The sequence below is a fragment of the Saccopteryx leptura genome, chromosome 12 (genome assembly GCF_036850995.1).
Source record: "Saccopteryx leptura isolate mSacLep1 chromosome 12, mSacLep1_pri_phased_curated, whole genome shotgun sequence".
NCBI classification, from domain to species: Eukaryota; Metazoa; Chordata; class Mammalia; order Chiroptera; family Emballonuridae; genus Saccopteryx; species Saccopteryx leptura.
In genome coordinates, this window is record NC_089514.1 from 10,045,028 (window position 1) to 10,057,240 (window position 12,213).

A 12,213-nucleotide genomic window follows, 5' to 3' on the forward strand; every position below is an offset into this window, starting at 1 on the left:
CTGGATCTGACCTGCGGGCACTAACTGGCTGACCCCTGCTCTCACCACTAGGCTGTCTTGGTTTAGTTCCCGTACTTCATGGGCATTCTTGGGAGCACTTCTGAGAGAGCAACGCTTCCTTTGCTCTCAGTCTTGAACTCGTTTTTTCTTGGTTTATGTAATGTTAGCGTTCCCCTTCACTTGGTTCGGTGTAAGAGCCCCACGCGGAAGAAGGCTGCTTTAAGACTCTGCACTCGCAGCAATGCAGTGAGTGGTTCTGTGGGTGTGCCATCTCTCCATCCAGGAGGGAGAGAATGATTCTGGGGAGAAGTGGTTTAAAAAACAGTTCTAATTGTTCAGGCAAGTTATTTTTACCAGTCTTCAGGGAACAGATAAATGATCACATTGTTGTTATTTTTACGGATTATATTTCAAAAAGTTTTTTTGCTAAGAGTGGTTAAATGCCAAATTTTAATTTCGCTCATTCAAGGAAAAATTTCCATTGCATTAGGATATTTCCCACCCCGATAATTTACTATAGGAGACTATAACTTGAAACTTTCAGGCTCCCCATAGTACAAAAGGAGGCGAGGGCTTCTGCTCAAGGTTTGGGCAAGTGGGAGGAATACAGGGAGCGGGAACTAGAAGAAACTCTTGGTGGTTACTATATTAAAAATATATAATAAGATATGTAATATAGTATATATGAATTTTTAAAAGTAAAATTAATGGTGACAGCAAGTAGAATAGATTGTCAGGGAGAAGAATTTCCCACAGTGTCTCCATAAAGAAATTGGGAGTCACCTTAGGACTGCCGTACCTGAGTACCTAGGGCACACCTGGGCTCCACCCATTTCCTCTCCATCCTCAGTGTGAGATGAGGGAAGCAAGAAGCAGGCATGTCTAGCTCCTTGCTCAAGGTCAGAGAACGGATTGGGGCAGAGCCAGATTACAGGTTTGTCTGTCCATAGAGCGCTAGCCAAGCTTCTGCAATGTCACCATTTCTGGTCTCAAGGAGCACCTCGGGGTCTGAGCAGCCCCCGACTCCCAAGCTGAGAGGTGCCATGGGGTGCATGATTCCCATTGCCTTTGGGTCAATTAATTTTGTTTTTTTTGTTTTGTTTTGTTTTGTTTCTTCTTGAAGCTGGAAACGGGGAGAGACAGTCAGACAGACTCCCGCATGCGCCCGACCGGGATCCACCCGGCACGCCCACCAGGGGTGACGCTCTGCCCACCAGGGGGCGATGCTCTGCCAATCCGGGGTGTTGCTCTGTTGCGACCAGAGCCATTCTAGCGCCTGGGGCAGAGGCCAAGGAGCCATCCCCAGGGCCTGGGCCATCTTTGCTCCAATGGAGCCTCTGCTGCGGGAGGGGAAGAGAGAGACAGAGAGGAAGGAGATGGGGAGGGGTGGAGAAGCAGATGGGCGCTTCTCCTGTGTGCCCTGGCCGGGAATCGAACCCAGGACTTCTGCACGCCAGGCCGATGCTCTACCACTGAGCCAACTGGCCAGGGTGGATCGATTAATTTTGCCATCAACCTAAGCAAACTATACTGCTCACAAAAATTAGGGGACCAGAAAAAGTGCAGACACTCTAGTACTTTCAGCCTTTTGTATGGTGCATTTTCACCAATGAAATAAAAGTTGGTTTTGCATCTCATTTGCATAATCTACCAACTTTCTTTGACGTGTCGTTTGCTTTTCTGATGTACTTGTTTAATAAAAAAAAAATCAAATGTTTTTTTTTATCGCTTCATTTTCATTTTGAAATATTCCTTAATTTTTGTGAGCAGTATATTAACATGACTGTGGTTCTAGGTCTTCCTGAATTTATAACTAAAGTTCCAACTACATTAAAAAATAGTTATTTCTCTAAAAGTACATGGTCAACTGAAGAAGATTCAATTCCTGAGGCATTCATTAACCTGGGTTCCAGGGGACATGAGGGTTTACGGGTCCCCTGAAATTTTATGTAGACTACTGCCCATGTGTGTACATGGAAGGTTTCTAATTTTAGCTGGATTCTGGACCTACTCTTCCCTAAACTCAATTGGAACCAGTTAGAAATACACCTAATTAACTCCCTTAATATTGACAAGTGTTTGTTGTGTCAAATTCCATCACAACAAATGAGGTTAAATTAGCTGTAGTCCCGCAATAGCCTGAGCAGAGATAGTACTGCCACTCCACATGTGACCCTGGGTGGACTCCGCCAAGGGATTCGCTGGACTCTGGTTTCTTCACGAGTTTCCAGCCCCGACACAGAACAATGCAATTGTAGATGTGTAAGGGATGATTTCCCTGCCTAAATCTTGTCTGACGCAGTCATTTCAGGTACTGGAAGGACCAATAATTGGTGTCAAAAAATGAAACACTTATGCCAAAACGCCACCACTTTCTAGCTGTCGGACCTTAAGTCAAGGCTCTCTTGGCCTCAGTTCCCTCTTCTGTAACAACAGCAGGGTTAGCTGTGGGATTGGTAAAAACCTCTCTCACCTCTTCAGTTCCGGGAGCCTCGTATTTGGCGAAACCAAGCTGGAAAGAGCCATTGGAACGGGCTAGAACTTGGCTGTCAATTGCACAACGTAGAGGCTCTGTGTGAACACGCCTGGTGACAAATATGGGTTAATTTGATAGTTATCTCCTGGCCAGGGTCTGTTGAGAAGTAATCTTATCGGGGCTCCAGGCTAGTTAAGGGGACAGCTGCTGGGAGGAAGTGGGCGTGGCGATTTTTCCCGACTTCCTTGTTTGGAGTAAACTTTGGCAGCATCTGTCCAGCTTGGATGTTTGCTTTTCCATCTGTTGATGTGCTTTTTGGGAGCTCTTCCGCCTGCCAGAGAAAACATCTAGAAGCACGGCGCCAAATCCGAGTCCGTCCCTTGAGTCCCCAAACCCCGCCAGCCCCCAGAGAGGGGCAGGCGAGGCGGAGAGAGAAAACAGACGCGCCGCAGCGCGCGGGTTCCAGCGGCTCTGGGGACGCGGGGAGGGGAGGGGAGGGACGGGGTTTCGGCTCCCACCCACCGGCCCAGACACACGCCCAGGCGTGCGCCTCCCTGTCTCAGCATCTGGAAGTTGGCACTGGAGATGGGGCAGTAGCCACGCTGCCCGACTCCGTCATGTGCCTAGCGCATTAGCGGACGCTGCGGTTCCCGCGCCAGCAGCCGGCGCGCTCGGCTCCCAGCCGGCGGCGGACCTGCAGGCACTGCGCGCAGCGCGGCCGGGGGGGAGGGGACGCGGCCGAGCGCGGGGCGTGGGCGCGGGGCTGCGTGCTTCGCCACCGGGAGACCCCAGACGCGGTCGGCCGAGCCATGACGGACGCCAGCAACCGGAAAGAGGGCTTCAAAAAGTGCCGGAGCGCCACTTTCAGCATCGATGGCTACAGCTTCACCATCGGTGAGAACTTTCCGCCCCCGTCCGACCTGTGGCTTGGGCAAGCACCCTTTCCGGTGGCGGCGAGGGCAGGGGGTGGCCGGGGTCAGGCTGGGCCTCGGGGCGCTTGCCAGGCAGGAGCCCGGGAGCGGCGACCGGGCCGGGAAGTCGCGCGTGTGCCCGGGTCGCGGCGACTCCCGCCGCTCTAACCCAGCATCCTGCAGAAGCCGTTTCAGGATCACACCTCTCTGCAGGGCTCGGTTTCCTTGCAGCGTTTTAGTAACTCAGCTCCGGAGAGGAGGGATAGAGGCAGGGATGGAGGCGGAGAGATGGAGGTAGAAATAGCAAGAGGCAGGTTAGCAACAGAAAGACGTGGACATGCTGGACACTAAGAGACACAGCGAGACAGAATGACAGAGCTATCTAGACACAGAGTCATTCGTGGAAACACCAAGACACCAGGTCAGAAATACAAATAGATGCCAAGGCAGAGGCTAATAGAGGGCATGACCGAGATGGTGGACAGTGATAGAAACAAGATAGATGCAGAGGAAGAGAGACAGACAATAGAAATAGAGTCAGAGAGAGAGAGAGAGAGAGAGAGAGAGAGAGAGAGAGACTGGATGATAGTTTCCGCAGAAGTTGAAAGAAAGAGAGAGAATGCAGGCAGGGAGGGGTGTACCATGGTACTGAAGTATTTGCGAATAACCTGTCTCCTGTCCGCTGGGCTCCCAGGGGCTCCCTGTTTTCCTTCCTAAACTCTTTACCAGCAGAGGCACCAGAGGGGGCTGGAGGCATCATCATGGCTGTTGGGGGGCTGGGGGCGGACCAGAGGCTGACCCTCTGGAGGCCGAACTTGAGGAGATCAGTTCTTGCAGCTTGTAGTACTTGGTCCCACGCAGTGCACTGTTTTGAAAGCACTGGTCCAGGGCTCGCCTCTTCACCTTCGCAGGAGGAGGGCAGAGCCCGAGAGGCTGGGGAACCTGGGATGTCAGTTTGGAGAAAGGCAGGGCCGAGCCCAGTGCTGAGTAGCATTTCTACTTCTGAGTGGGCTCAGGTCACCATGGCTTTGAATCTGAACTTAACCCCCAAGCCTTTGAAAGTGAGGGGTATGTGAATTCACTTTTTGGTCGGTGGCACCTGCTTGCATGTGGAGCAGGAAATTGCCAGGGGCAAGAAGAGACCAAGGAAGAGGAGCTCACCTCTAGCCCTCCTTTGATTCTTATAATGAAGTGACCCCAAGGTTTTGGGGGGCATGGACTGAACACATTATTACTTCCAGAATTTGGTCTCAACTTGAAATGAAGTCTAATTTTCTTAAACAGAATGTAATCATCATGTGCGGTGCTCTGTTAGTTGATACCTTATTAGATTTGTTTCTGCTGTATGTAGAATACTTCAGCAGTCTCCTAGTGTTGGCTGTCTAGGTTGCTTTGACTTTTTGTCATCATAAACAATGAAAAACGCCTGACCTGGGGTGGCGCAGTGGATAAAGCGTTGACCTGGAATGCTGAGGTTGCCGGTTCAAAACCCTGGGCTTGCACGGTCAAGGCACATATGGGAGTTGAAGCTTCCTGCTCCTCCCCCCCTTCTGTCTCTCCCTCTCTCTCCCTCTCTCTCTCTCTCTCTCTCTCTCTCTCTCAAGCTCTCTCCTCTAAAAGGAATAAATAAATAAAAATAATTTTAAAAAAAGTTCTTAAAAAAAAATGAAAAACGACAAAGTCTTTGAGCCACTTCCATGAATGCTTTTTTCAGGAGAGATTTTCTAGAAGTACAATTGCTTGGTCCCAAAGTCTGTATATTTTTAGGGATTTTAAAATATACGGCTTAACTACCCTCTGGAAATACCAGTTCATACTCCCACCACAATCCACCCAGCCACTCATATGCTCTCATGGTTACCCAACACTATAATTTTATAAAAGTTGCTGGTCTGATCTCAGTGCTACATGCATTCCATTTCTTGTGTAAAATTGCCTTTTAATGTCCTTGGCCTGTATGTTTTTCTTCTGGGGAAGTTTTATCATTTATTAATTTGCAAGTATTCTTCATGGATATTTTAGATATTAACTATACATGTAGTCAATCTATTAATGATATGGTATGTAATTATATTTCCTAGATATTAATTACTCTGCTATATTATATAGTTAATATAGATTAGTATATGGATTACATCCACACCGTTACCTATGTCTTTGCGTGTACCTGTTCCTGTTAAGTGCTGCCTGTCATGTATATTGCGGATATTGCTGCCAAGGTGGAGGACTTCCTGTAGCCCTCGCGGGCCCTGGTGGTCAGGACTGGCTTTGAGAACACACCGATATCTTGTAGCCCACACCTATGACAGCCAGCTTGTCACATGGTTTCAGCAGGGACAGTTCCCCTCCTCCAGCGTGAGGAAGAAACCGGATGCGATCCCCGTGGTCCCCAGGTCTGTCCTTCCCTCAGGTGTGTGACACTGTCGTTAGGAATCCCTCCCTCTTCTGATCTGTTAATGACGCAGCTTTTCTGGGTCAGAGCACTTGACTGAGGAATTCATGTGATGGTTCTGGCAGCTTCAGAGATTCTTATGGGGGGGGAGGGATGAGAACAGTGAGGGTTTGGGGGCCCTGCAGGAATGGAAGTGTGACCCACTCCTGTGGCAAGGTCAAGAAGGAACTTTCCTTGGGGTTCTCCTGATATCCCTCTCCGAGAGTGGACATTTCTGGGCCAAGAGAAGGTACCCACTTCTGGTTCAGCCTGGGCAGGAGAAGGCTTCAGCTGCGGTTCTCCAGCGGGGGTGATAATCCCAGGGCTGCACTGTACGGGGCACTGTGGCACTCGCCATGCTGGGGCGCTGGGGACAGTCTCTGCAGTGAGCTGGGGACAGTCTCTGCAGTGAGCTGGGGACAGTCTCTGCAGTGAGCTGGGGACAGTCTACAGTGAGCTGGGGACAGTCTCTGCAGTGAGCTGGGGACAGTCTCTGCAGTGAGCTGGGGACAGTCTACAGTGAGCTGGGGACAGTCTCTGCAGTGAGCTGGGGACAGTCTCTGCAGTGAGCTGGGGACAGTCTACAGTGAGCTGGGGACAGTCTCTACAGTGAGCTGGGGACAGTCTACAGTGAGCTGGGGACAGTCTCTGCAGTGAGCTGGGGACAGTCTCTACAGTGAGCTGGGGACAGTCTCTGCAGTGAGCTGGGGACAGTCTACAGTGAGCTGGGGACAGTCTCTGCAGTGAGCTGGGGACAGTCTCTGCAGTGAGCTGGGGACAGTCTCTGCAGTGAGCTGGGGACAGTCTACAGTGAGCTGGGGACAGTCTACAGTGAGCTGGGGACAGTCTCTGCAGTGAGCTGGGGACAGTCTCTGCAGTGAGCTGGGGACAGTCTCTACAGTGAGCTGGGGACAGTCTCTGCAGTGAGCTGGGGACAGTCTCTGCAGTGAGCTGGGGACAGTCTCTGCAGTGAGCTGGGGACAGTCTCTACAGTGAGCTGGGGACAGTCTACAGTGAGCTGGGGACAGTCTACAGTGAGCTGGGGACAGTCTCTGCAGTGAGCTGGGGACAGTCTCTGCAGTGAGCTGGGGACAGTCTCTACAGTGAGCTGGGGACAGTCTCTGCAGTGAGCTGGGGACAGTCTCTGCAGTGAGCTGGGGACAGTCTACAGTGAGCTGGGGACAGTCTACAGTGAGCTGGGGACAGTCTCTGCAGTGAGCTGGGGACAGTCTACAGTGAGCTGGGGACAGTCTCTGCAGTGAGCTGGGGACAGTCTCTACAGTGAGCTGGGGACAGTCTACAGTGAGCTGGGGACAGTCTCTGCAGTGAGCTGGGGACAGTCTCTGCAGTGAGCTGGGGACAGTCTCTACAGTGAGCTGGGGACAGTCTACAGTGAGCTGGGGACAGTCTCTGCAGTGAGCTGGGGACAGTCTCTGCAGTGAGCTGGGGACAGTCTACAGTGAGCTGGGGACAGTCTCTGCAGTGAGCTGGGGACAGTCTCTACAGTGAGCTGGGGACAGTCTACAGTGAGCTGGGGACAGTCTCTGCAGTGAGCTGGGGACAGTCTCTGCAGTGAGCTGGGGACAGTCTACAGTGAGCTGGGGACAGTCTCTGCAGTGAGCTGGGGACAGTCTCTGCAGTGAGCTGGGGACAGTCTACAGTGAGCTGGGGACAGTCTCTACAGTGAGCTGGGGACAGTCTACAGTGAGCTGGGGACAGTCTCTGCAGTGAGCTGGGGACAGTCTACAGTGAGCTGGGGGACAGTCTCTGCAGTGAGCTGGGGACAGTCTCTGCAGTGAGCTGGGGACAGTCTACAGTGAGCTGGGGACAGTCTCTGCAGTGAGCTGGGGACAGTCTCTGCAGTGAGCTGGGGACAGTCTACAGTGAGCTGGGGACAGTCTCTGCAGTGAGCTGGGGACAGTCTCTACAGTGAGCTGGGGACAGTCTACAGTGAGCTGGGGACAGTCTCTGCAGTGAGCTGGGGACAGTCTCTGCAGTGAGCTGGGGACAGTCTCCACAGTGAGCTGGGGACAGTCTCCGCAGTGAGCTGGGGACAGTCTACAGTGAGCTGGGGACAGTCTCTACAGTGAGCTGGGGACAGTCTCTACAGTGAGCTGGGGACAGTCTCTGCAGTGAGCTGGGGACAGTCTCTGCAGTGAGCTGGGGACAGTCTCTACAGTGAGCTGGGGACAGTCTCTGCAGTGAGCTGGGGACAGTCTCTGCAGTGAGCTGGGGACAGTCTGCAGTGAGCTGGGGACAGTCTCTACAGTGAGCTGGGGACAGTCTCTGCAGTGAGCTGGGGACAGTCTCTGCAGTGAGCTGGGGACAGTCTCTACAGTGAGCTGGGGACAGTCTCTGCAGTGAGCTGGGGACAGTCTCTGCAGTGAGCTGGGGACAGTCTGCAGTGAGCTGGGGACAGTCTCTACAGTGAGCTGGGGACAGTCTCTGCAGTGAGCTGGGGACAGTCTCTGCAGTGAGCTGGGGACAGTCTCCGCAGTGAGCTGGGGACAGTCTCTGCAGTGAGCTGGGGACAGTCTCTGCAGTGAGCTGGGGACAGTCTGCAGTGAGCTGGGGACAGTCTCTACAGTGAGCTGGGGACAGTCTCTGCAGTGAGCTGGGGACAGTCTCTACAGTGAGCTGGGGACAGTCTCTGCAGTGAGCTGGGGACAGTCTCTGCAGTGAGCTGGGGACAGTCTGCAGTGAGCTGGGGACAGTCTCTGCAGTGAGCTGGGGACAGTCTCTGCAGTGAGCTGGGGACAGTCTGCAGTGAGCTGGGGACAGTCTCTACAGTGAGCTGGGGACAGTCTCTGCAGTGAGCTGGGGACAGTCTCTGCAGTGAGCTGGGGACAGTCTCCGCAGTGAGCTGGGGACAGTCTCTGCAGTGAGCTGGGGACAGTCTCTACAGTGAGCTGGGGACAGTCTACAGTGAGCTGGGGACAGTCTCTGCAGTGAGCTGGGGACAGTCTCTGCAGTGAGCTGGGGACAGTCTCTGCAGTGAGCTGGGGACAGTCTACAGTGAGCTGGGGACAGTCTGCAGTGAGCTGGGGACAGTCTCTACAGTGAGCTGGGGACAGTCTCTGCAGTGAGCTGGGGACAGTCTCTACAGTGAGCTGGGGACAGTCTCCACAGTGAGCAGAGGGTTGTGTAGTGCAGGTGTCCCACACCGGCCACACCCCCACGGAGAAGTGCTGTGGAGTCCCTCTGGCACGCAGGCCTGGGGCTCCTGAGCTGCAGGGACTCTGGGGCACTGCCGGTGACAGTCCTGAAAGGTCACTGTCATGGCTGCATTCTAGGAGAGAAACGCCTGAGACCCCCAGAGGAAGCAGTCTGCTGAAAGTCCCACCGACTGCCCTGACTCAGCCCGGGCTCTGCCCCAGCCCGTGCTGCCTCCCGCACTGGACTTTATTTCTGTCTGAGCCCCGGGGCCAGCCCGTTGTCCCCATGGACAGATGTGGGAATTTCTGCTAAGCCAGCGCCGGCTGGGGCAGAGCCAGGAGGAGCCGACCACTGCCACAGGTGGGCGGGGCTGCTTCCTGGCCCATGGGGTTGAAGAGATAGTTTGTTACTCTGCTTCTCATGCTTCTCAGTCCCCCCCCTCCGCCCCCGGGGTCTCACATCCTCTTTATGTCATTTTCTCAGGTCATGCACTCTGCACTCAGGTATGTGGTGAGGAGGTCTGGGAAACTCGGCTGTAAGGCTGTGTGTGTGCCACATACGTGCAGTGTTGACTGCCCCCATGATTTGACAGTTCCTCCCTAGCAAATCTTTGAGCTTTGATTGTAACAAATGGTTATAACCAAAGTGAATGCCAGGGTGGGAGAAGAGAGTTGTTGTATCAGTTTTCCGTAATGTTCCTTGTCTTCTGGGGTTTGGATGCCTGTTTGGGTTTGTATTCAGTTATTTGTAGACTTCCTATTTCTCCGGGAGGCTGCCGAGATTACAAACACACACTCTCCCTGCAGAAGTGAAATATTTCTGCAAAACACAAAATCACTGTTTAAAACCACCTGAGTGGGCCTCCCTTGATCTCTGTTGGCTCTCATTTTACAGACGAGAAAGTGGGGCTTAGGAGGACGCCCCCTCCACTCTCCCTGCAGTGATGAGGAGGACGTGGGGGAAGCCACAGCTAGGACGATGGGGGGGGGGGGGAAGCACAGAACAAGGAAGCTGAGCCTTCAAGAATGAAACTGGTGGCATTGTGGAAAATTCTAGGCCTGTACTGAAGAGGAGTTGCTAAGAGACATGTGTTTCCTGTAGCAACTGCCACTGTCTCCCTTGCCCTTGTGTTTTTCTCTGTGAGCCTGTCCCAGAGGAGGAAAGAGAAGGGGCCCTGGACAGCAGTCGGGGGCCCGAGGGGCTGGGGTAAGGGTTCCCTGTCCTGCCCTCGGTCAGCCGGGAGCTGGGACCCACTCTGCGAGGAGGTGGGCTGTTGGTGGATACTCCTCCCAGAGGAGTTCAGGTGGGCCAGGCTCCATGGGTGGTCCAGGCCAGAGTGACTTGGCTGCATGCAGTGGAGTGTGCCCCCCTCCCCCAGCCCAGGCACAGAGAACCTGGCCTCCCTTGGGGCATATGGTTGAGGACTTTCTCAGCCCACTCTGGTCTTGGTGCTCTCTCTTGGCCAAGTGTTTGCCTGTGCAGGTGGGGCAGACCTTTGGGCACTGGGCACCTGACGGTGATGGTCGGAGCAAAAAAACCACTTAAGCATCTAAGGTGAAATTGTCTAGAGCCGCTGTCAGTCCCAGGTGCCCTGACTGCCCCGCCCCCTACACCTCCCGGCAGACTGGAGTGGAGTGGGCTGGAGCTGTGTGCAGAGTTGAGGGGCTGTCAGACCGGCCCTGCTCTGGCTCTCACCTCCGCCTTCTAGTCCCCATTCTGCATCTCGGGCAAGTCACCTTCCCTCTCGGGGCCTCTGTTTCCTTACACATGAAATGGGGAGCATGAGCCTTAGTTATAGCGCTCTGGTGAGGATCAAGCGCTGTGTAGGAAAATGGCTTTGTTCCGTGGTGAATGCCTTTTAAATGCTTTTTGTCACGAGGAACACTTCACACGTGTTAGACGTGTGTGCTGCTCTTCGTGGCATCTGCCCTTCCGCAAAGGGAAGCCGTGTCTTCAGCCTGAGGGATGAGGCTGTCACAGTGGGGTGTGGGCGTCAGCCACCTGTCGAGTGCACAGCTGTAGGGTGCGTCTCAGCTGAGAGGTCGCATGTAGTAGGGAACTCGGGGCTTTGGAGTCACACACAGACTTACTGCGGTGGCCATATCAGTTGTTTAACTACTCTGAGCCTCAGTTTCTCTTTCAAAGTAAATGGCACTGGTGACACCTTCCTATTGGGTGAACCGTGGTTGGGGGTGGCCATGCACAGCGCCTGGCTGTCCCATTGTGTGTGTTTGCTCCATGTCCTTTCTCTTGACCTGAACTCGTACTGCGACTAGAGCTGGCTCTGGTGAGAGCGGGTGAGGGTCGTGGTGTGACCCTGGGGGTTTGTGGGTGCGCTCTGGCGCAGGCTCACAGGTGGGTCAGTGTTGGCCTGTGCCCCCTGGACCGCCATACTGGCCCCTGGCACCAGATGGGAACAGGAGCAAAGTGCACTGGGCACCCTGCTGCTCTCCAGGGGCTGATGTGCCTCCCTGGGCGCACGGTGTGCCCGTCCTGTCTCCCCAGCCTCCGCGAACCCAGGCGGAGTGATGGGCGGAGCCCGCCTGCGGCCATGGTGAGTTGGGGGTGGCAGGAGCGTGGTGTCACGGGAGGGACTGTCTGATCCCGGCTGGGGGGTCTGGCCTGGGACCCAGCAGGACGAGGAACCAGGATGCTATAGTTGGACTTAGTTGTGTCCAGAACATAACAAGCTCAGGAGTTAGACACTTGGGGTTCAGTATTTGAACCCCAAATCTTCTGTTGTGATCTTGGACAATAGGTATCACATGGCTAAAGTTTAGCTTCTTAAGCTGTGAAGTGGATTTGAACCTACTACCTTGCCGGGTTTGGAAATTACATGAGATAATGCAAGTTGAATCCTGGCAAGACTGACTTATTTGCTGGGGACAGTAGAAGCCCATGAAAATATTTTAATTTCTTTAAAAATCAATAAAAATGGATCGAATAATATAGATTGAATAAAATGTTTTAATTTATAATATTAATATTCTTTATATCAGTGCAGTCCTATAATTTATTTAAAAAACCTTTTTAGCCTTGGCTGGATGGCTCAGTTGGTTAGAACATCGTCCCAAAGCGCAGAGGTTTCTGGTTTAATCCCTGGTCAGGGCACATCATGGAGGAACAGATGGATGTTCCTGTCTGTCTGTCTGTTTCTCTCACCCCCGTTCCTCTCTAGTTAAAATTATTAAAATAAAAACATTAAAATATTTTTAAAAACATAAAAAAAAATTATTTTA

At 53.1% G+C, this 12,213-nt stretch overlaps 1 protein-coding gene across 10 annotated transcripts in view; it reads left to right on the forward strand.

The window, feature by feature from the left end:
- The window catches only part of PDE1C (phosphodiesterase 1C), a 436,629-nt gene that overhangs the window by 57,811 nt on the left and 366,605 nt on the right, over positions 1 to 12,213 (forward strand). For 2 of the 10 annotated variants that reach the window (XM_066354402.1, XM_066354403.1), the window contains exon 1: positions 2,818 to 3,370. The exons of 7 other annotated variants lie outside the window; for them this stretch is intronic. In XM_066354402.1, the coding sequence (XP_066210499.1) occupies positions 3,286 to 3,370 (85 nt within the window). In that variant the 5' untranslated portion in view covers positions 2,818 to 3,285. Of the gene's footprint in view, positions 1 to 2,816; positions 3,371 to 12,213 lie in introns of those variants that run through there. One more of the 10 variants, XM_066354401.1, reaches the window with a different exon arrangement.